Source organism: Anoplopoma fimbria, chromosome 5 (genome assembly GCF_027596085.1).
Source record: "Anoplopoma fimbria isolate UVic2021 breed Golden Eagle Sablefish chromosome 5, Afim_UVic_2022, whole genome shotgun sequence".
Taxonomy (NCBI): Eukaryota; Metazoa; Chordata; class Actinopteri; order Perciformes; family Anoplopomatidae; genus Anoplopoma; species Anoplopoma fimbria.
In genome coordinates this window covers 18,656,419-18,678,918 of record NC_072453.1, presented here as the reverse complement: position 1 = coordinate 18,678,918, position 22,500 = coordinate 18,656,419, and the positions used below count along the sequence as shown (strand labels likewise).

Genomic DNA, 22,500 nt, shown 5'->3' with positions numbered 1-22,500 from the left:
AAAGACACAGAGACACGCAGACAGTGTGTTTGGCTGTGTATGTAATTGGCCAATAAAAAAGAGGGTTCTCGGAGGTAAACAGTTTAGTGGTTGGGGATTGGCCCCAGCAGGTAGCAGGGAGAGGAGATTATGAATATGTAAATGAGTATGCAAAAGACATTAAAGCGGGATCACCTGAGCTTGTTACATTATGACTCCAGGGTCCGGGATGTCAGCGGCGGTGGCTAACACACTCACCGCCCTGCATTCTGATTCAAGAGGAGAACGTAGCCGGCCAACCAGCTGCGACTATTTTTACATCTTCTTCTGTGAGGGCGTGATGATGAACTAAGGGCGGAAAGTGGTTTTTGTAGGAAGTGGTTTCAACGTGCCGTGGCGTGGGAACAAGGGCCACGCTGCAACACTTCGTCATATTTAAATCTGATTCACTCAACGTCAGATCTCCTTTTGTCTCCTCCCACCTCCTGTGTTTTCTCCTTGTCAATCTCTCCCGTTTCTCTTTTCTTTATGTGTCCACCCACCTCACTCTGTCTTCCCCCGCTTTTCTTTCACTTTTTTTCCCATCCATCCTCTCCGTGCGTCTTGTACAGATGCGACCATCTTGTCGTACGACGGCAGCAAGTTTATGAAGGTGCAGTTGCCCGTGGCGATGCACACCGAGGCGGAGGACGTCTCGCTACGCTTTCGCTCCCAGCGGGCCTACGGCGTTCTTATGGCAACCACATCCCGTAACTCTGCAGACACCCTCCGTCTGGAGCTGGACGGGGGCCGAGTCCGACTCACTGTCAACCTAGGTACACACATGCACACCATTATGTTAACGCAGTTCTGATTACCTGCCAGGGGAATGCAGCTGACACTGGCCTCTTGGCTATTTCTGGCACAGGAATGTCATTAAATGTTGATTAATAATATAGTATCTCTGGAAAGTAGCTACACTTCCTTATAATCCTTCCAGATAATTATGCTGCACTGCTTATGCTAGAAATATCACAGTTTGACAGGATTTTGCACATACAGCTTATCATTGAATACACACACAAACATAGACAGTGTAAGGTTGGCCTTGTTTCTTGCGTTGAACAGAGGGTCAAGCCTCAAGCTGCATTCTCTGCTCACTCCCAGTGGACCTGTGCATCCCCAACACCTTCAACAGTCAATGCAAATAACAGCACACTGTACAAACACACTCACACAGTCACAACTCCACACATAGTGACAACTGATGAACACACTTTCACATGAATTCAATACATGCTAACACACAGACACACACTAACAGAGGGGTGCATGTGTTGGTCTCTGGTTGTCTGCAGCCGCGTCTCTTCTGTGGTTGACGCCACACGACACACCAAGGCATCATGGGTAAAAAAAAGGACTAAGCTATGTATAATAACAGGGCTAAATCTTCCGAACATTTTCGGAGATTTGTGCTCTGGATGGGCGACAAAATTTATGGGATGTGTTCGATGTCATCAGACAAACTGACACACATGACCCATCTCAGTCTCCTGGTGCTTTTGATTGTGACTGAAGCTGTCGCTCAGGCCAGAGCAGCCAATGAGCACACTGCTCACGCTGGGACACACCGCTCTCCTTAACATGTTACTGTTAAACGTAAAGAGTCCACCATCCTGATCCAGATCTCACTCTTTATTGGCCAAACATCAAAGTCCCAGAAATTAATTTTTGCAACACACTGTTGTAAGAAAATACACGATCCGGCTTGAGGTCCTGTGACAAAGGAGAGTGTGTGTTTTCTCAGCAGTGTGTGCGTGTTTGTAGATACAATGCGTGCAGGGTGTGTCGATGTGTGCGTCCCCAGGGGCGTGGAGAATATGTACATGTGTGCAGCATTAACCCTCTGCTCTGCTCTCCCTCCAGACTGTATCAGGATAAACTGTACAGCCAGTAAGTGATCCTCCATCTCACCTAACCCCCCCTTCCTCCTGTGTGTGTGTGTGTGTGTGTGTGTGTGTGTGTGTGTGTGTGTGTGTGTGTGCGTGTGTGTGTGTGTGTGTGTGACTATTTATCACGCACTCTGTCTTGTCATTCCATCTTATCACAGTCCCTTATTCAACATATCTTTATATCATGTTTATGTGCTTATATGTGTGTGTGTGTGTGTGTGTGTGTGTGTGTGTGTGTGTGTGTGTGTGTGTGTGTGTGTGTGTGTGTGTGTGTGTGTGTGTGTGTGTGTGTGTGTTGGACAGGGGAGGTGCACATATGCGTGTTTGTGTCTGCATGTTCAGCTACACCACAGGAGCGGTGAGATTTTTTGCTGAGGACCAGGGTTTTCCAGGTCGGCCATTTTAGCAAAGAAAGATAGACGGAAGAGAAGACGGTGGGGGTTGAAGGGAGGAGGGGGAAAGGAGAGAGGAGAAGAGGGACAGAAATAGGAGGGTGAGGTGTTGAGGTAGAATGAGGTGTATAGGGAGGTGTAACTGGTGGATGAATGAAAGAGCTGCTGGTTAATTACTTCTCCTTCATGCCAGAGACAAAAGCCCAGTTATCCCTCTGTTCCTCTCCGTCGCTCCTTCATCCCGACGTCTGTCGGCTGGCTCTCTTTGTCTCCTTGTTGCTCCTCTCTAAACTGTACATGAGGGATTTTTTGGGTAGTGTTCCATTCGGCGTGTTTAGTGTGTGCTTTGCATTCTGTCTATATGTGTGTGTGTGATCCCGTGTGCGTGCGTGTGATTCTGTTCATGCTGCTGTGAGTGGAGCTGAATCCCTGATGAAGTTTAATTCCCTCACGTGGAGTATCTCTCTGTCACGACCACAGAGAGAGAGAGAGAGAGAGAGAGAGAGAGAGAGAGACGAATGCTCTGTGACGGCGAGGAGGTGGTGAAATGGACGACTGCAGTTGCCATAGAAACCCTATTAGCCACACAGCGCTGTTGCTATCCCGCATGTCTGTCGGACAATTTTAGACCGGTTGTCTCAATGAACATTTAAGGAGGCAGCCACATTTCTGGCACACCGTGTGCATACGATAAATTATACATCTGATATTCGAGGGGGGGAGAAAAAACTGATTTAACAGCCAGGCGCCAGTGAAAGAGTCCACTCAGCAGTCACATAAGAGCCTCGGCATGGGAGAGATTTGAGGCTTATCCAGCAGAAAAGCCATTTGTTATTTGGAGCTAATGAAATATGAAACGCTTTTTGTCATTTTGTTTTCATTATCCAGCTCTCATAATATCTACCAGCTTGTGTCATCATTTGATTAGAATTATATTTCCATCGTAACAAATAGTCCGTTCTGTTTGATTTGTGTCTTTTGTTCTAACGGCAGAGAGTCTGTCTGCTGACCGCCATCAGGATCACTAGGAGCTCTACTTCAAACCCAGCTCACCATGCTGCTGAACGCACGCTCAGCACTGACCCAGAATAGGTGTGTGTGTGTGTGTGTGTGTGTGTGTGTGTGTGTGTGTGTGTGTGTGTGTGTGTGTGTGTGTGTGTGTGTGTGTGTGTGTGTGTGTGTGTGTGTGTGTGTGTGTGTGTGTGTGTTGACACAGATCACTGCCTCACTCTCACCTCAGTCTGCTCGTTCTTTGAGTATTTGGTTACATATGCGAAAAAACGCACACGCACCAACTGACACATACGTGCACATCTTCTCTCCTTGGCTCCGTGTTAGGCAGTGATCCATGGTAACAGGATGAGATGCTCATGCCTAGAGCACAGCTGAGTCTCCTCAGGGGAACCCTGTGTCCTCTCCTAACGCACACACTCTTCTAGCTTTGCAAACACCCACATGCATTTCACACTGCCATGTCCATGTAGATTGACTTTTCCTATTATATCTGCAGGTCAGCATGCCTCCCTCCCTCTCTCTAACTCTCTACCTGTGTGTTGTGTGTGTGTGTGTGTGTGTGTGTGTGTGTGTGTGTGTGTGTGTGTGTGTGTGTGTGTGTGTGTGTGTGTGTGTGTGTGTGTGTGTGTGTGTGTGTGTGTGTGTGTGTGTGCCTGCCTGCGTGCCTCCATGAGTGATGTAGGCATGCTTGACATTTTCAGCAGCAGAATCCGTTCGGGTCAGTTTACTTCTCACCTCCCCCATCATTACCTCCTATAGGTCACTGTAAGCAGACTCACTCAAACCAACTGGGCTCGGAGGAGGAAGGAGATGTGTGTGTGTGTGTGTGTGTGTGTGTGTGTGTGTGTGTGTGTGTGTGTGTGTGTGTGTGTGTGTGTGTGTGTGTGTGTGTGTGTGTGTGTGTGTGTGGTGGGATGGTGGGTGTTGTGTTCAAGGTTGGTGGGGTGCTTGTAGTGAGTAGCAGCAAGGGGACGCTGAGGTTTTGGAACAGTCGGCCTGTCAAATGTGTGCAGTCAACGATGTGAAGATGTGAGCTGGTAGACGGGCGGAGAGAGAGACATCATAAGAGGACAGCTCAGCTTCTTTCATTCTGCTGCACATCAGCACCTTGGAGAGCTCAATGAAATATTCCAGTGTGGGTCTAGTGCCACCATGAGGCTGGTTGCCGGATTGCGCTCTTGTGGAAAGTAAAGAAAAGACCCTGCATGTAGACGAGGGCTGTGTATGTTAGGTGTGCGGGGCGGTTGAGGAATAAAGGGGGTGCGAATGTTCTGCCTGTGCATGTGTGGGTAGTAGGTGGTCATCATGGTGGTGCGATGCGTCCACAGATGGATTGTCTCAGCGTGGGCCTGTTGTGACTCACAGTCTCCATTTTAGGAACACATGGCATCCATTTATGTTAATCTTTCTGTGTGTTTCTGGTCACGTCATCCGTCTCGCTGGTGTTTCTGCAGAGTGACCTGCCTGTCTGTCTGCCTGTCTGTCTGTCTGTCTGTCTGTCTGTCTGTCTGTCTGTCTGTCTCTCTGTCTGTCTGTCTGTCTGTCTGTCTGTCTGTCTGTCTGTCTGTCTGTCTGTCTGTCTGTCTGTCTGTCTGTCTGTCTCTGCCTGTCTGTCTGTCTGTCTGTGGAGAGAGTGCGTTCACATGGAGGTGTTTGTCTGGGCCCCCCTTCCCTCTGCTTTTTACCTCCATCCCCTCCCTCTCTGTCCTTCAAGTTTAACTCAACATGCCTAGCTTCTCTTTTTCTGTCTCTGTCTCTGGACTTCTATCTCCTCTGTCTGTCTCTCTCTCTGTCTGTCTGTCTCTCTATCTGTCTCTCTCCACCCTTTCTGTGCATTATGTTAATGGTGCTCTGGGCTATGTGTAGGTAAAGGCCCAGAGACCATCTTTGCGGGGTCGGGCCTCAATGATAATGAGTGGCACACGGTGAGGGTAGTCCGGCGTGGCAAGGGCCTCAAACTGACCGTGGACGACCTGCAGCCTGTCGAAGGTAATCAGATCTACCTTCACCCCTTCAACTGTGTGTACACATCTTTGTGTGCTTGATTCTCTTTTTTGATTTAATGCTTTAAGAACAACATTACGGGTTTTATTTCCTTTTTAGAGAACATCTGTACCTGTGTAAGTGAAGATAATCATTCTGAGTTATGACATAACTGTACAGTCATTTGTATGAATCAGTCTTAGTGTCTGTGACATCTGTTTCTAGCAGTCACTGTTAGTTCAAGTGTTGGAATAAGCATTAGGATGGGTGTTGAACAGTTCCACTTGGAGGCCTCACTCTGAAGTTTACCCACGCGCCACCAGGTCAGATGGCGGGCGACCACACCCAGTTGGAGTTCCACAATGTGGAGACGGGTATCGTGACGGAGAAGCGCTTCATGCCCGCCGTGCCCTCGAATTTCATCGGCCACCTCCAGGGCCTGACGCTGAACGGCATGCCCTACATCGACCTCTGCAAGAACGGCGACATCGACTACTGCGAGCTCAACGCCGTGATCGGCTACAAGAGCATCGTGGCCGACCCCGTCACGTTCCGCTCGCGCTCCAGCTTCGTCACGCTGCCCACGCTGCAGGCCTACTACTCCATGCATCTCTTCATGCAGTTCAAGACCACGTCCCCCGACGGCCTGGTCCTCTTCAACAGGGGCGACGGCAACGACTTCATCGTGGTAGAGCTGGTGAAAGGGTGAGCCTGGTGATGCATGGTGGGCACTATTTACATGACATGAGTCAGTGCCATTCATATTCAATCATATGTAGTTTAAATATGTGTTTATGGTTATATGTTTCTTGTGCATGTTTACATTGTCCTTGATGAATAAAAAATAAATGTCTTGAGGCTGAAATATCAAATATGAAAGATGCATGAGTTTTTTCTCCTCTTGTAATTACGTATCTAGAAGTCAGATCATAACGCCCTGAAGTATTTGAGCCCTGTGTTGTTCTTCATCACCAATATGATTTATTTGCCTTTTCTCTGCTCATTTATTTTAAACACCACCTTTCATTTCCTTGTTCCTTTCCTAGCTACCTACACTACATCTCAGACCTGGGCAATGGAGCACACCTGATCAAGGGCAACTCTAACAGTCCCCTAAACGACAACCACTGGCACAACGTGCACATATCCAGAGACACCAACAATCTCCACACCGTCAAGATTGACACCAAAGTCACCACGCAGACCACCATGGGTGCCAAGAACCTCGACCTGAAGGGTATGCACAGAAACACAAGCAGTGATACCTCAGTCACAGTAGCTTATAAGTATGTAGACAAATATGGATTACTGGTGAAACTGTTAAAAGAAAATTCAATATTCTGGGAAATGGGCTTAATGAGAGTTAGATGAGAGGATTGATACTCTCATGTCTGTATGATAAAGGAAAACGAAGCTAACAGCTAAAGCTCACAGTTCAACAGGATATATGTTGTTTATTTAATCCGTACAACATTTGAAATGTAAACACAGAAAGTTAAACATGGAGTTCTGAGCTGCTGTATTTCTTGGCCAGTGAACTAAAGACTTGCTGGTAGACGTCTCTGTCTGACATGAGAATGGTATCAATTTGTAATCCAACACTCAGAATGCAGAACATTTTTTTTTCAAAATGTTGAAATATTCCATGTGCAACAATTTCCATAATCGATTAAACATTTTGTATTTATCAGAAAGAGAAAAAACAAATATTCATTAGGTCCAGCTTCAAAAGATGTTTACGTTTTGCAGCTTTTCCCTGTTATTTATCATTGTAGATTTAATATATTTGGATTTAGGGCTGTTGGTCTAACAAAACAATCATATGAAAGACCTTATTCAATATTCTTCAACCTTTTATGAATAAATGAATTACAAAAATAATGGCTCTAACAACTGATGAAATTCATAAGTTGCATCACTGACACTTATAGAGTCTGGCATTGTGATTGCTGCATGCAGCTGCCATTCATTGTGTTGCTGCTCACCAGGTGACCTGTACATCGGGGGCGTCTCCAAAGACATGTATCGAGAGCTGCCTAAGCTGGTCCACTCCCGCGAGGGATTCCAGGGTTGCCTAGCGACAGTTGATCTAAATGGCCGGCTACCTGACCTTTTGGCCGATGCTCTGGCAACCGTGGGACAAGTAGAGCGAGGCTGTGAAGGTGAGGTCCGACCCGTAGAAACACAGCCGTAGATCTGCTCCCTTTCAGTCCTCATTGAACTCAGGATAACCCACTAACACAGCTTGTGGTCTGTTAGATGTAAATGTGACTCTCTCTCTTCTCATCTCCTCCTCGGTCTCTCTGCACATTGTGTTTCTCTCTCTGCTCCACTCTCTCAGCAGCTCACATCTGTGTGCATTGACTAACCATCTAACTTAATTTGCTTGTTTGCTTTTTTGTTTGGCTGACAAAAGTTACATTGATGAAAGCTGACTTGCAAGGTATATCGCTTTGTGTGAGCATGTGAGACACGTGTATGAGCGTGGGAGAGCGTGTGTGTGTGTGTGTGTGTGTGTGTGTGTGTGTGTGTGTGTGTGTGTGTGTGGGTGTGTACGTAGGTATGCGTGTGTTGAAACTACCCAGTGGTGTCCAGTGTTGTGTGGATCCCAGTGATCCAGAGTCAAAGGTCAGAGGTGACCTGTCCTCTCCTAGCCACCGTAGTGACTCCATCACAGTAGTGACATCACCACCGCTTGACTTGAGTCGACCACAGCTCCACCACCCGGGTTGCCTAGCAGCATGCTCTCTAACCCCTCCTACTGACTCCCAACCTAAACTTCAATACTCCACCTGTGAATCATTTCACAGCCTTTCCTCCACGCCTCGTGTCAGAAGTGCAACGGAGGAGCTCTGCGTTTGGAGCTTGGACGTTCTCCTCCTGTGCGGTTTTAGCACGAGGCCGGGAGCGAACGGTGACCGGCGGCTGAAGAGAGAGTATTGAGATGAAGGCCTGTAAACATAACCTCAGCCTTTTATGTTTAACCTCCTCCTCCTGTCCTTGCCCATTCATCTAGCCTCACCACCTGCATGCTCTCCACAGTTTGCTCTTTTAACCTCATCACACAGATTCCAGTTTAGTTTCAGCTCAGTTCATATTGGTAATCGAGCATCTCCTGCTAGTGTACACAGCGGGAGCCTCATTATCCTAGTCTCACAGTGATTTTCTACTAATACTACTAATCTAACATCATTGCAGTCTACCCGGCCATTTCAAAATGCAAAATGTTTCAAGGAAATGCGGTCTAGAAATACCCATACAGTACTGACATACTGTGAAAACACTGGGCTCCAAACAAAGTCAAAAAAGTGTGTCTGCTTATCTTCTCCTAACTTTAGCCCCCTCCCACCCCACCACCTCTCTGACTGCAGGTCCCTCCACTACATGTCAAGAAGACTCCTGCTCAAACCAGGGAGTTTGTTTGCAGCAGTGGGAGGGCTTCACCTGTGACTGCAGCATGACGTCGTATGCTGGTCCGCTATGCAACGACGGTGAGTCTCTGCTTTTCAGTTTTTTATCACAGATAAGATCAAAGAGCCCGGAGGTTTAACAGTGCATTTGTAGATGCTATGTGCTAAATGTCCTGTCCTGCACTCTCCTCACACTAGCCGTCTGTAACCTGTAGAAACACTCTCTGGTGTATAACTGCAAAGCTAAAGCTGCTGCATTTGGATGATTTGGTTTCAAACACTGAATCAAAGTATTGTTGTGTGCATTGTATCAGAGCTGCCAGGTGAGGGCACTGTCAACTGTTGATTCTGAAGTGGGACAAAAACACCACCTGCTCAATGTCTAGTTTGATTATTCTGATTCTCCTCAATAAATGTCCTCTTTACTTCTTAATCAGATTATCCTCAGTAAGATACGTGACGACATTAAGTCATCCCGCAGCGAGTCCAACACTTGTATGCTGTTGTCTCTATGAGTCAGTTTTTACAGTAATGTAGAGAAGTAGTTTAGGAAATACTGATATTTGTCTTTTCAGTGTGTAGGAGGAACAAGCTAAATGTGAAAGCCCAGTCAACCGTGACATTTATGGCTTTCTATTATTGCTCTAACATTTAATAGAAACATAGGCCTTTAGGTGCATGGGCAGTAGGGGCCCTCTGATGACGGATAGCACTGTTTATGGCATATAGACTGCTTCATATTAAACGAACTGTATATTTGTGGGCCAGCTGGGACCACTTATATCTTTGGCCGTGATGGAGGCGTGGTGGTTTTCACGTGGCCTCCCAATGAACGTCCCAGCACCAGGGCCGACCGGCTGGCCCTCGGGTTCAGCACCCAACTGAAGCACGCCATTCTGCTCCGGGTGGACAGCGCGTCTGGCCTCGGTGACTACCTCCAGCTGCAGATAGTAAGTAAACGCCTGTGCATTCAAAAAGTAGACCAAAGAAAAAGGGATTTATCATACTTATGTATCGTTTAAGTGATTTTACATATTGCTCGTCCTTGGGGAATTGATATCTTCCATGCACATAGTGACCTGTTATCTTCTCTAAAAGAACGACCTGGCCAAAAACATAAAGAAGTTAAATGAGAAACGGTACTCCACAGACATTTCACTCCTATAACACTATCAGACTCACAATGGACAGCTTGATTTAAAACCAGAGATATCATTCTTTTTATACTGTTCATCACTTCCTTTTCAAAACCTGGTGCCTACATTACCAACAATGCAACATAACCAGAGACAAGAGATACAGGTATGTTATGCTAGTAGCGCCACAGCTCCAGATTTTACATTTATTTCTCAAACCTGTGGTCTTAACCTGACTGTTGTTGCTGACACATTTGCCTTCACTTGATGCAATTTATCAGATCCCATGCAGCTCCCTCTGGAGCCACTAAAGTCTTTATGCTGTTTGGTCAAACACCTGAGAACAGACTTGGATTTGGTTGAGCTCCCTTTTGACACGAGAATATAAGAACGATCTAATGGGAGCACAAATGAAAGAAAGAAATGATATCCTTGTCCAATTTCTCACGAGGCCTTTCTCTCCTCCTCCTCCTCCTCCTCCTCCTCCTCCTCCTCCTCCTCCTCCTCCTCCTCCTCAGGATAAAGGCAACATCAGAGTAGTGTTTAACGTTGGCACTGATGACATCAACATCGAGGAGAGCTCCAAGTTTGTCAACGACGGAAAGTACCACATAATTCGGTTCACCCGCAGCGGAGGCAATGCAACCCTCCAACTGGACGACCTGCCGGTCATAGAGCGCTATCCCTCAGGTAGGCCCCGCCCCCCCCGCATAAGCCCAACCCTCTGACCCTCTGCAGCACTGCCTGTCCTGGGACAGAGATAACCACGCCTTAGACCTAATCAACCTGATCCTGATTGGTGAATCACATCACTGTTCCTATCAATGTTGATATTTAAACTCTGAGGTTGAGACATATAATTGCAGCTTTGTTTTATGTTATTGTGTTTGAAATGAAATATGTGTGATCTGATATGAAACATGACTTTTTAAACCATAAAAAGAGAAAGTTATTACAATAGCTTGTATCTTAGCCAGCTATGTCATGTTAGGACTGTTAAATAGTGTTAAAGGTAATTTATGAAAATATTTAATTCAGGTGTCACTTGTTTTTCTCACCGTAAAAGAAAATAATAATAGTTGGTGCATTTTTGGACAAACAATAATTTAAAAAACATGTCATATGTTGAGTTAAATGTTTAACTAGAGAGAAAAAAAAAATAAGAAAAAGAAAAAAGTGTATTTTGTTGAACATAGTTTTTGTTTTTCTACTTGTTGTTTTTTCTATTTAACGTGGTAATCTTAGGTAGCACTCTTTAACACAATGAGGTCCAGGCTTCAGGTAGCTTTAAATGCTCAATGCTAGCTGTTGTGAGGTGTGTGTGAGGGTTCTTCCTGTATGTAACTCTAAACTCAGGTCTACAGACAGTATGTGGCAGCTGTAACATTATTTCCCTGTGCTCTTGCAGATGTTAACCCCTGAAATGTCTCTTTAAATTAAACCCAATGAACAGAGAGTAAGAGTCCGCTCACTGGAAACATAGTGAATTCAGCACATCAAGTTAAAACAGTGACATGCTACCAATGAGCAGACCATTACTTTCTTTTCATTGCTGTTCTTTTTGTATCCAGCTCCTGTACCACGTTTGGATGTGCGTAATTACTACTGTGTTTTCATCTCTAAATTAAAGGCAACATTGATAACGAGCGCCTGGCCATCGCCAGACAGCGAATCCCCTATCGGCTCGGTCGAGTAGTTGACGATTGGCTACTCGACAAAGGTAAAAACCCTGATTAAAATTCCTTAAAACTTTGAGCTTAAAAAATACAATTTGAAGACAGTTGAATATACTTTATTGTGCACCATCAACTAACATCTAAAAATAAATCCATAACTAAGTATTTAAAAGTTGGGCAGCTGTAGTGTGTAATACTGTGTAAACTGTAGTGCCTGTGAACGTATCTTGTTAGTGTGTATCTGATAATATCAGGTTAAAGGGACGATGGAGAGATTAAATGTGAATAAATCGGAAAAAAGTACTGATAAAAAGATGCTTTATTAAGACTGGTAAATAATTGTGTTTATTATCAAATTGTAAACAATAAAGCATTCATTAAAGATTATATGCTGAAAAACAATTTTGTAATCAAATTAAAGTACATGCAAAGTATTGTTACATGGAAGAATTATGTAAATTTGAAATGACTAATAGAGCAATGCTTTTTGAAAAAAAGAAATGTAAAAGTTTTCCTCCTAAAGTTCAGCAGAGCTCCTTAAATTAGCCTCTAGTCCCTTTAACAGTGAGCAGTGCTAGAGCTTAGAACCTGTGCATGCTTCATAGGGCTGTTCTAACAGATCCCTAGATCTCTGTCTCTCTGTCTGCCTGTCTGCTCCTTCAAATACAATGTCGTGCAGCACAGCCATCACCATAGCAACCATCTGTCAGCCCGTCTCCTCAGGACCCTCTGACTCCTCTCATCTGCTGCCTCTTCCTCATCCTTCTGTTCTTTGCCTCTTCATCCTCCACCTCCTCGACTTCTCAGTCTCTTCACCCCCCCTTCCTCCTCTTCCTCCTCTTCCTCCTCGTCTCCTTCTTCTTCTTCTTCTTCTTCTTCTCTGTTTTCTGTTCCCACTCTTTTCTCTCACAGTCTCAGCTCTTCTCCACGGTTCTCCACGGCTTCGATTTGCTCTGCCATGCTTAATCTATCCCATACTCTCACCATGGCTCGGGGGTGGTGGATTGTGTAACACTCAAACACTCTTGTGTGTGTATGTATGCACGTATGTGACCGCCGGTTTGTGTGTGTGTGTGACTGTACTGGCGTGTGTCTGTCCACCTTCCTTCCTGGTGTGCCTCTGTATGTCTGGTGCGTGTGTGCGTATGTGTGCGCGTGTGTCCGTGTAGGTCGCCAGCTGACCATCTTCAACAGCCAGACGACGGTGCGTGTCGGGGGAGGCGAGCGCAGTGCAGGGATGTTCCAGGGCCAGCTGTCCGGACTCTACTACAACGGCCTCCGCATCCTCAACATGGCCGCCGAGGGGCACCCGCACATCAGAGTGGACGGCAGCGCACGACTGGTCGGCGACATGCCGTCCTCCTCCATCACCCCGCAGTCCAGTGCTGCAGCCGGAGGCAACCGCTCCGACTCCGCCCCCTCCATAAGTGACATCACAACCACCACGGCCACCAACAGGAAACAAGACGCCACACAGCAGGTCAGAGCGAAGTCACATCTGCCACAGAGCCCAAAATCAGAGGCTTTACAACCTGTACACATGAGACCTCCTCTTCCACAGAGCCCAAAATCAGATCCTCTGTCCTTTACATCCTCTGTCCTTACACCCTCACCTCCTCTGTCCTTACACCCTCACCTCCTCTGTCCTTAGACCCTCACATCCTCTGTCCTTACACCCTCACATCCTCTGTCCTTACACCCTCACATCCTCTGTCCTTAGACCCTCATCCTCTGTCCATCATCCTCTGTCCTTAGACCCTCACATCCTCTGTCCTTAGACCCTCACATCCTCTGTCCTTAGACCCTCACATCCTCTGTCCTTAGACCCTCACATCCTCTGTCCTTACACCCTCACATCCTCTGTCCTTACACCCTCACACCCTCTGTCCTTAGACCCTCACATCCTCTGTCCTCACACCCTCACATCATCTGTCCTTAGACCCTCACATCCTCTGTCCTTAGACCCTCACATCCTCTGTCCTTAGACCCTCACATCCTCTGTCCTTAGACCCTCACATCCTCTCTGTCCTTAGACCCTCACATCCTCTGTCCTTCACATCCTCTGTCCTTATCCTCTGTCCTTACACCCTCACATCCTCTGTCCTCACCCTCATCCTCTGTCCTTACACCCTCACATCCTCTGTCCTTACACCCTCACATCCTCTGTCCTTAGACATCCTCTGTCCTCACCATCCTCTGTCCTTAGACCCTCACATCCTCTGTCCTTAGACCCTCACATCCTCTGTCCTTAGACCCTCACATCCTCTGTCCTTCACATCCTCTGACCCTCACATCCTCTGTCCTTAGACCCTCACATCCTCTGTCCTTAGACCCTCACATCCTCTGTCCTTAGACCCTCACATCCTCTGTCCACCCTCACCTCCTCTGTCCTTAGACCCTCACATCCTCTGTCCTTAGACCCTCACATCCTCTGTCCTTAGACCCTCACATCCTCTGTCCTTCACCCTCACATCCTCTGTCCTTAGACCCTCATCCTCTGTCCTTAGACCCTCACATCCTCTGTCCTTAGACCCTCACATCCTCTGTCCTTACACCCTCACATCCTCTGTCCTTACACCCTCACATCCTCTGTCCTTAGACCCTCACATCCTCTGTCCTTACACCCTCACATCCTCTGTCCTTACATCCTCTGTCCTTACACCCTCACATCCTCTGTCCTTAGACCCTCACATCGGCACAGGAAAAAGTCCCCTAAAAAAAAAAGGAGAAGGGAGAAAAAAGGAAGAAACCTCTGGTTTCAGTAGATGTCATGTGTACAGAATGAACAGCATAACAGAGATACAACACATTCAATGTTATGACATAAGCACGACCACGCTCCAGGATCCACAACGATTTGTGGAAACCTGCGAGGCGAGAAAGCAAAAAGGTCTTGGTGCAGGTAATAGTAATATTAATGTGAATAATAATAATAATAATAGTAGCAGTTGGTGTCAGCTGGGCCACAGCAGGTGGCATGACCACAGTCCAGGTACCACAACGATTTATGGAAACCAAAAAAAACCTCCCTTAATCCTGCTGTCGGTGGTCGTCCTGTGTAGTCTGTCAGATATCTTGAACATAGATGTCATATTACACCACTTTCATCATTCTTTGGTGTGACAATTGGTAATTAAAAAGTGTTAATTTGCTTTGATCAAGGACTAGAGGATAGCGGGATACGTAAGAAGGAGTGGGATTGTTTTAAACTCCACTCAAGGCAAGTTTATTTATATTACACATTTCGTACAAGGCAGTTTTACAAAAGGTCTTAAGATTAAGAAGACTTTCTTGAGAAATCAAAAACAAATCATGTAGATCAGGATACAAGCATAACCATAATGCACACGATTCAGCCAAAGAAACAGCAGAACATGAAGGTTTTTTATTAAAAGTAGACAGTGGAAAGCTGACAGGAGATGAGGAGGTAGCAAACAGGCTTGATGAAACGCAACAAAGGTCCACAGCCAGACTCCATTGTTGAACTATTCAACCTTGGTCTTTTATCATCTGTAAGTTTGCACCGCTCTTTGGAGCTTTTGGAACTAAAAAAGGCTTTACTGATTAAAAAAGAATGCTTAATTTATCTGTTGCAGGGTGCAATATGTTTCTTTATCTTTCTGATTAAGGATGAATGCATCATCTTTATCTAGAGTCACACACAAAAGAAAAGGGAGAGAGAACCATCTCATCAATAAAAGGCTCACATTCACATTTCATTTTCCTGCTACAGAAAATTCTCATGAGTGGATTAGATGGACAATTTTCGAGTAAGTGGTCCCCACCCACTAAATTACTGGAGGAGGAATGGTTGTGTTAATGGAGGCTGTAATAGCTTTTCCATAATATGCATCTTGTAAACTGATGCAAATGGGACTCTACAATAGAAACACATGATGTTGTTTGAGGCGTATTTATAGTGGAAGCTGATGTCAGAGGAAACGTTGTGAGCAGGTACAGCACAGACCCTTTTGTTCAGATCACTGGTGGGATGTTGTCGGGCTCTTTGTGGGCGTCTCTGTGTACTGCAGTTCTTCTTCTCTGTTATAAAACTGTGCCGCACTGAAAAAGATCTTTTTTTCCCAATGATACAAGTTGCCATGGAGATAGTGAGCCCCACTACCCGCTGCTTGCTTTCTCTCCCTCATCCAGACTCCCATAGAGAATAGCTCCTCTGTGTATAAACCGCCAGCTGTTTCAGACATAAATAATAGAACCAGAGAGCTGTGAGCTAAGCCTCAGGCATCAATAATGGATATGAGAGCTGGAGGGAGAGTGTTGCCGAGTGACAGCGTTGTCACAGGGGCTCGTCTCCACTCTTCACCTCTCAATCCCTGTTTATGTTTTTAACAAACTCTTCCTGCTCTTGTGATACGCTGATGTCAGGGCTAAATTTGGGATGCAGAGTTGTGCACCAGAGTCGATATCACTGTATGAGAACTAGGTCAGGCCCAGTGTATGCTCAGTGTGATGCAGGGTGCTCATCTGTGGAAGTCAAATCACTCCTGCTGGCCCCCAAACTCTGTGTGTTGGTCTTGTTTAAGAAGAATCTACAGCCTCTCCACTGAGGCTGCCTAGTGTTGCCTGGCAACCAACCTGGCCTTAACCGGCACACACCAACACAATGTGAAAACAAACTGCAGACGCACACACACAAACACATTGAGGTGGATTGAGAACAATAGGCTTGGTTTGCAGCACATTGCATCAGAGGGGGGGGCAGCGAGAGATGTCTTCCAAAGGTGCTTCGGGTCCGAGCACGTTTTTAAAGTGCCCCCCCCCCACGGGTTCACTCTTACCGACTTTGTGCAGTGAGAATGTGTTATGTGCCTCCTCATGAAGTCCGCTGGTTTTTTGTGTTTTTTTCTTCTGCATGTTGAAAAGTAAAAGGGATTAATAATGCATGACAGCTGAGCACCAGCCAGGAGAGGAGAGTGTGTGTGTGTGTGTGTGTGTGTGTGTGTGTGTGTGTGTGTGTGTGTGTGTGTGTGTGTGTGTGTGTGTGTGTGTGTGTGTGTGTGTGTGTGTGTGTGTGTGTGTGTGTGTGAGTGTGAGTGTGTGTGTGTGTGTGTGTGTGTGTGAGTGTGAGTGTGTGTGTGTGTGTGTGTGTGTGTGTGTGTGTGTGTGTGTGTGTGTGTGTGTGTGTGTGAGTGTGTGTGTGTGTGTGTGTGTGTGTGCGTGTGTGTGTGTGTGTGTGTGAGTGTGGTGTGTGTGTGTGTGTGTGTGTGTGTGTGTGTGTGTGAGTGTGAGTGTGTGTGTGTGTGTGTGTGTGTGTGCGTGTGTGTGTGCGTGTGTGTGTGTGTGTGTGTGAGTGTGTGTGTGTGTGTGCGTGTGTGTGTGTGTGTCTGTGTGTGTTGTGTGTGTGTGAGAGTGTGTGTCTGTGTGTGTGCGTGTGTGCGTGTGTGTGTCGTGTTGATGCTAGAGGCTGCTCTGAGTCACAGAGCTCCAGTTTGGGTTTTTTGATGTTTGCTGTCAGTCTGTGGATGTGTGCGTTCATGTGTGTGTGTGTGTGTGTGTGTGTGTGTGTGTGTGTGTGTGTGTGTGTGTGTGTGTGTGTGTGTACCTGCGCTCGAAGACTGATAGAAGAAACCTGAGGCTCAGAGAGGCGACCCTGATTGGCTATCAGGAGTCAGCTGACCAATCACTTCTACAAGCTCTCTGGACACTTATCTCTCATTTGCTCCTATCCTCCATCCTTTTTTCCTCCTCTCTATCTTTTCTTCTCCTCCCTCCTTTTTTCCTCCTCTCTATCCATCTTCTGGAGATTCTTTCTCCCTCCTCCCTCGCTCACTTTCCTCTTTTCCTTTCTTCACACTCTCCTTTGCTCTCTCTCCTCTCCATAGCTTTCCATATTTACCCGTCACTCCCCCCCTTCTCTTCTCTTCTCTCCTCTCCTCCCTCCCTCCCTCCCTCCCTCTCTGTGGTTGAGCTCCAGTGATAGGCTGTTAATGCAGGCGGTGTATGAGTCTATCTCACCATCTGCAGTAGTGGAGCTAGCTTCTCTCCTCTCTCGCCAAGCATCTCTTCATCAGCCTGCCAACTTCTTCCTTCAGATTTGATGTCTGCTTGTGTGCCTGTGTAGACGCGTCTCAGAAGCAAAAGAGCAATGGAGCGTGTTTGGCTGTTATAGAGCTGGTGTATTTACATGTGTGTTTGATTTCCAGTTGTGAAAGTAACTGACAAGCTGTTGATCTTCTGCAAGAGTGTGTGTGAGGACAGAGGGCAGCTACTATGTGTGAACTAGGCAGTCAGGGAGGCATGGACGGTCGCTGGCACTGTTCGGCTGCTCAGGTAGAGACTTTGCTCTTTCAGCATGCAGACATCCTTCTCTTCATGCTCTCTCTCTCTCCTCCCTTTCTCTTCCCTTTTGTGTCTCTTCCATCTGTGTCCATCATTATGTCAGCATGCTCTATTGATAGACTTTCAGATGGGGGGCGGGGGTCACTTGGACATATCTCCTCCGTGCATCTTCTATAAACTTCTGTGCTTTATTGATGTGATTTAAGTTGTGTCTGGCACGTCTCTAGGTTTCCTCGTGTTCATTGTCTACCATGTGATAGTTGATCAATAGTCCCATTGACACCTTGCCGGTTGAATGGGGTGGTCAGCTGACAAAGAGGATGTCACAGATCAGAGGAGGGGCCTTGTTAGAGGTACCTGTCAGCTTTGGTTTCACTGAAATCAGGATTCAAAACCGGTTCTCGCGGAGGGCACATAGGTGTCTTTTGGATCAATAATCAAGCATGGTGGCACCACATTGATCGGTGACAGACAGGCGCGATGTGTTTCCTACCGGCTGATTGGCTCTTGTGCTATTTGGATCCTGGCAAAGGCACAGAGGTTTATTGACTGGCTGGAGTCCAGAGGCTAAGCTCACCCGAGCAGCATTTGACAGCCCAGTGGGCAGAACTGATTGGAAAGGCAGCGGAGGAAAGAGACAGAGTCAAGCATCAATAACTTAATATATGTTTCAGGCCAAACGAAGCCACAGTAGACTTGTCAAGACCACACCATACAAAGCCAGTGCGGGCTTTTTCAGATGAATAAACTTGAGGTTTGCTTCTCTAACCTTATGTAATATGTTCTCACAAAGACGAGGAGGCAAGGGAATAAAGAAAGCAAGGACAAAGAAAAGGCTTAATGAAGGTTTCAGCCCAGACATCATCACCACTGAGTGCTTCCATTTGGATGAGATTCTGTAATCTGCATGGAAGGCTCATCTCTTTCATCGCTCTGCTCTCTCTTCTCCTTTATTCTGAGGGATACTAACATCTACTGCAATGCATCACAATCCAATTTTAATTTAGTGCTGGCACCGAGCGCCCAGTGTGGTTCAAACACACACGTTCACGTCTCTCACGCCCAAGCATCAGGGCGGGCGATGTTTAACAGTAGATCATGAATATGCAGGGCTCATTAGCACCGTGTTAAGTAAAGACCGCAGCACTTTGAAGTCCTCCTCCTCCTCCTCCTGTCCCGTCTTCCGTTCTCTCTCTTTCTCCACAATTCCCCTGAAATTCCTTTTTTCCATCCAGCTATCTTTCACTCCCCCCCCCTCTCCTCGTACTCTGGATGGAATGGCAAATCAATGCACAGGTCCCCACTGAGGGTGCACACTCCTTTTTTTTATTCCCCATCATTTTTAACAGCCTGAACTTAGAGTTGCCATGGCAACAGAAGGAGCAAGGATGGATATAAAAAAAAGGGAGCCTTTCCCACAGAGAAGGAGAAAGGCTCAGAGAATGAGTGATTGTTGAGGTAGTGCTTGGTAGTAGGAGGTTAGAGGGTGAACGTAAGTGGGTTATTGACATCATGCTTATGGAGAGCTGTTAAATAAAGGAGGATTTAATGAAGTGCATGACTGGAATGTTTAATAAAAAAAGAAGGTGGATTTGTTTCCTCTCTTTGGCTTCACATAGCGCATTCTCCAACTCATATGAACACTAGCCAATGTCAGATGGAGAGAACAGAACAGAGGGAGGGAGGTGTGGGAGATGGAAGGGCCAGAAGAGAAAAAGAGGGGGAGGGTCAAGAGAGAAGATGATAACTGTCCCCTAGTGGCTTTAAACAGAAGTCAACGATTCTCTCCTCCCTCCTCCTTCTTTCGTCTTCTCCTCTTGGGACTCGAGTTCTGGCCGCCTGCCATAGCTGGGGGGGGGGGGGGCATAACAGCCAAAGTGTTGGTGGCAAACTGTAAAGGAGTGGGCGATGGATTGGTGCTGTACATGGAGAAAACAAACGGAAGGGGTGAGGAGCACAGGACGAGGAGTTTGTGTCTATGTGAGTGTGTTCATGTTCCTCCTGTTCTCTGGATCCTCTCCGCAGTCGGCAGACGACCTGCTGGTGGCGTCGGCTGAGTGTCCCAGCGACGATGAAGACATTGACCCCTGTGACCCCAGTTCAGGTGAGACTTTGCCTCCCGCACAAACACTCACATCACACGGCCTCTTTCAAGGCTTTTCTTCCTTCATTAGTTCATCACACTCCCTGATGATTCTCCTGCTGCTTGGTTGCTCATACAATGGATTTTTCACTTCCACTTAGCCGTCTGCCTCCAGGCATCAACTTACACTCTCCATCCTCTCCCCCTCCTCATCTCCATCTCCTTCTCTGCTTTCACCCCTCCCCTCCCCTCTCCTTATCCCTTATTTAAGCTGTTGTTTCCCCTCACTCTACTCCATCCAGTCTGTTGAATTCACATGCATTATTTCACCACCAATGATGCCATGGTGTCATACTGTATATCACCACTCTGCAGCCCTCGCTGCCTGTGTATGTCATAAAGCATAAAATGTATGTAATAAAAGTGATATAATGTGCACCTGTGCTCTGGCCCTCCTCTCCACCCGCTGTAGTGTAATCTGCTTACACATTATGGGATAATATGCAAACGGCTCTGGCTCTCAGCTGCAGCCTTCCCTTGCCAGCACGTATCAATATGCAAAAAGCACGTCAAATAACTCATCATGATGATGCATTGTATCTTCTTGCTCCGGCCCTCCAACCATCAACCTGGCATGTAAAACAAATGAATAATGCATGTTGTAAACTCTGATGTAACATCACTTCCTCCCCCTCTCCCCTCACAGCCCGCCCTCCCCTGCCGGAGGTGAAGGTGTTCCCAGGTCCGTCCGAGGTGGTTCGGGAGAGCAGCAGCACTACAGGTATGGTGGTGGGCATTGTGGCGGCCGCGGCCCTCTGCATCCTCATCCTCCTTTACGCCATGTACAAGTACCGCAACCGCGACGAGGGCTCCTACCACGTGGACGAAAGCCGCAACTACATCAGCAACTCAGCCACACAGCCCAACGGCAGCGCCAAGGACAAGCCGCTGGGGATCGCCAAGATCTCCAAGAACAAGAAGAACAAAGACAAGGAGTACTACGTCTGAGGGACGTCCAACACACAGACATATACGCATACACCTTTATATATAACGGTATATGTACATAAATAGATATATTCTCAAAAAAAAGAAAATACACACATACACACTGACAAAGACATGCTGATGTTAATGTTTACTCTCCAATAATCACATCTGCACACATGCTGGCAAGCACAAACATACACACATTCAAGCACACATACATTTAAGCACAAACACACACACATTCAAGCACACATACATTTAAGCACAAACAAACACACACGTACAGACTGGCCCAAGGGCATGAACCCTTATTGTACAGTATTTACCAATGAGCAGAGCCTCTGAAGGAGGCTTGTTTTATGAACATAAACACCATTCCAAATGAAAAAAAAAGCACCAGTACAAATCCCAGTTAAGAACCATTTTGGGGCCAGCCGGATAAAAAGACCAGTCAGTCCCCATGCCACAGTGGGACCTCTCGTTGGACTCAGAGAGGTCAGGGAGACTTTTAAGTGAAGCACATGGCGGACTGAGTGTGCTGAGCGAGGGGGCAGCAGAACAAAGATGACGTAGAAGCACCAAGACAAGCACTAAGTGTCTCTTCCAAGCTTCTTGGCCTTCCTCCTTGTCAGCAGATGGGACTCGATGAAGCACCGAGGACGCTGAAGAAACAAGCACATTCACGGTCCAAGTTTTTCCCCAAGCGACGGGACGGGAAATCAGGGTGTAGCCATAGAGACGGGGACTTAGGCTGGTTTGTATGACGGACGGGCTGTGGGCTGATGTTTACGGCACCCTGTTCATCACGGAGGTGGAATCAGTGCAGACTGAGAGAGATTTTCCTGGACAGGATACTTGAGACTTCAGATGCTACCTACAGGCACCAGTCGTGCATGACTGCGGTGCACACACACATACTTTCATACAGCACACATGCACTCACAGAAAAAAATAGAAACAATCTAAACCTGCAGACATACACGTAACTGCAACGCTAAAGACCCACCATATCTTCATAACTGACACTGAAGACTATACAAGAAGACAATGGTGAAAAAGACAATGACCATTATGATAATTGTTATGGCAACGCTAATGATGAATATGAAGAACATTTGGGCAGAAAAGACTCTTTGGGGAAGGGAGGGGGGGTCTTATTGCACGTGAATTATCTTACTCCGTGTGATTTATACCGCGTTGAAACTCCAGAGGTTACACCGTGACCACCACCATCATAATCTTACCACCTTGGCTTGAAGTATTCCTAAATACGCACTTCAAAACGGTTTTCAGTGTCTCTGATTAGACTCTCAGTTCAAATCCCCGTTGACAGTGTGGCCATCTCGAGTGTGCTGCATGCTGAGCCTCTGGGCTGTGAGGTGGTGGAGGGTTTGTTTGTGGGAGGAGGAGGAAGAGGAGCAGCAGCAGGAGGAGGAAGTGAGTTGTAGCTCCAGCGCAACGCTCGGATGTGTTCGCGCATCACAGGCCACGCCCTGTTTTGTAGCCTGATGTCTTATAGGCCACGCCCACTATACCTGACCTAACCAACCACCTTTTAGCTTTTTTTTTTTAGCAAAAAACAGCAGAGGAAAAGAATCAAAACAGG

At 46.7% G+C, this 22,500-nt stretch overlaps 1 protein-coding gene across 2 annotated transcripts in view; it reads left to right on the top strand.

Moving 5' to 3' along the window:
• nrxn1a (neurexin 1a) overlaps window positions 1-20,912 on the top strand; it is a 52,016-nt gene extending 31,104 nt beyond the window's left edge. For both annotated transcript variants that reach the window (XM_054598379.1, XM_054598378.1), the window contains 13 exons: window positions 591-794; window positions 1,885-1,911; window positions 5,183-5,305; window positions 5,623-6,004; window positions 6,346-6,536; window positions 7,288-7,461; window positions 8,671-8,790; window positions 9,478-9,659; window positions 10,364-10,535; window positions 11,476-11,565; window positions 12,691-13,001; window positions 19,847-19,925; window positions 20,611-20,912. In XM_054598379.1, the coding sequence (XP_054454354.1) occupies window positions 591-794; window positions 1,885-1,911; window positions 5,183-5,305; window positions 5,623-6,004; window positions 6,346-6,536; window positions 7,288-7,461; window positions 8,671-8,790; window positions 9,478-9,659; window positions 10,364-10,535; window positions 11,476-11,565; window positions 12,691-13,001; window positions 19,847-19,925; window positions 20,611-20,912 (2,357 nt within the window). The remainder of the gene's footprint in view (window positions 1-590; window positions 795-1,884; window positions 1,912-5,182; window positions 5,306-5,622; window positions 6,005-6,345; window positions 6,537-7,287; window positions 7,462-8,670; window positions 8,791-9,477; window positions 9,660-10,363; window positions 10,536-11,475; window positions 11,566-12,690; window positions 13,002-19,846; window positions 19,926-20,610) is intronic.
• Window positions 20,913-22,500: the final 1,588 nt, after the last annotated feature.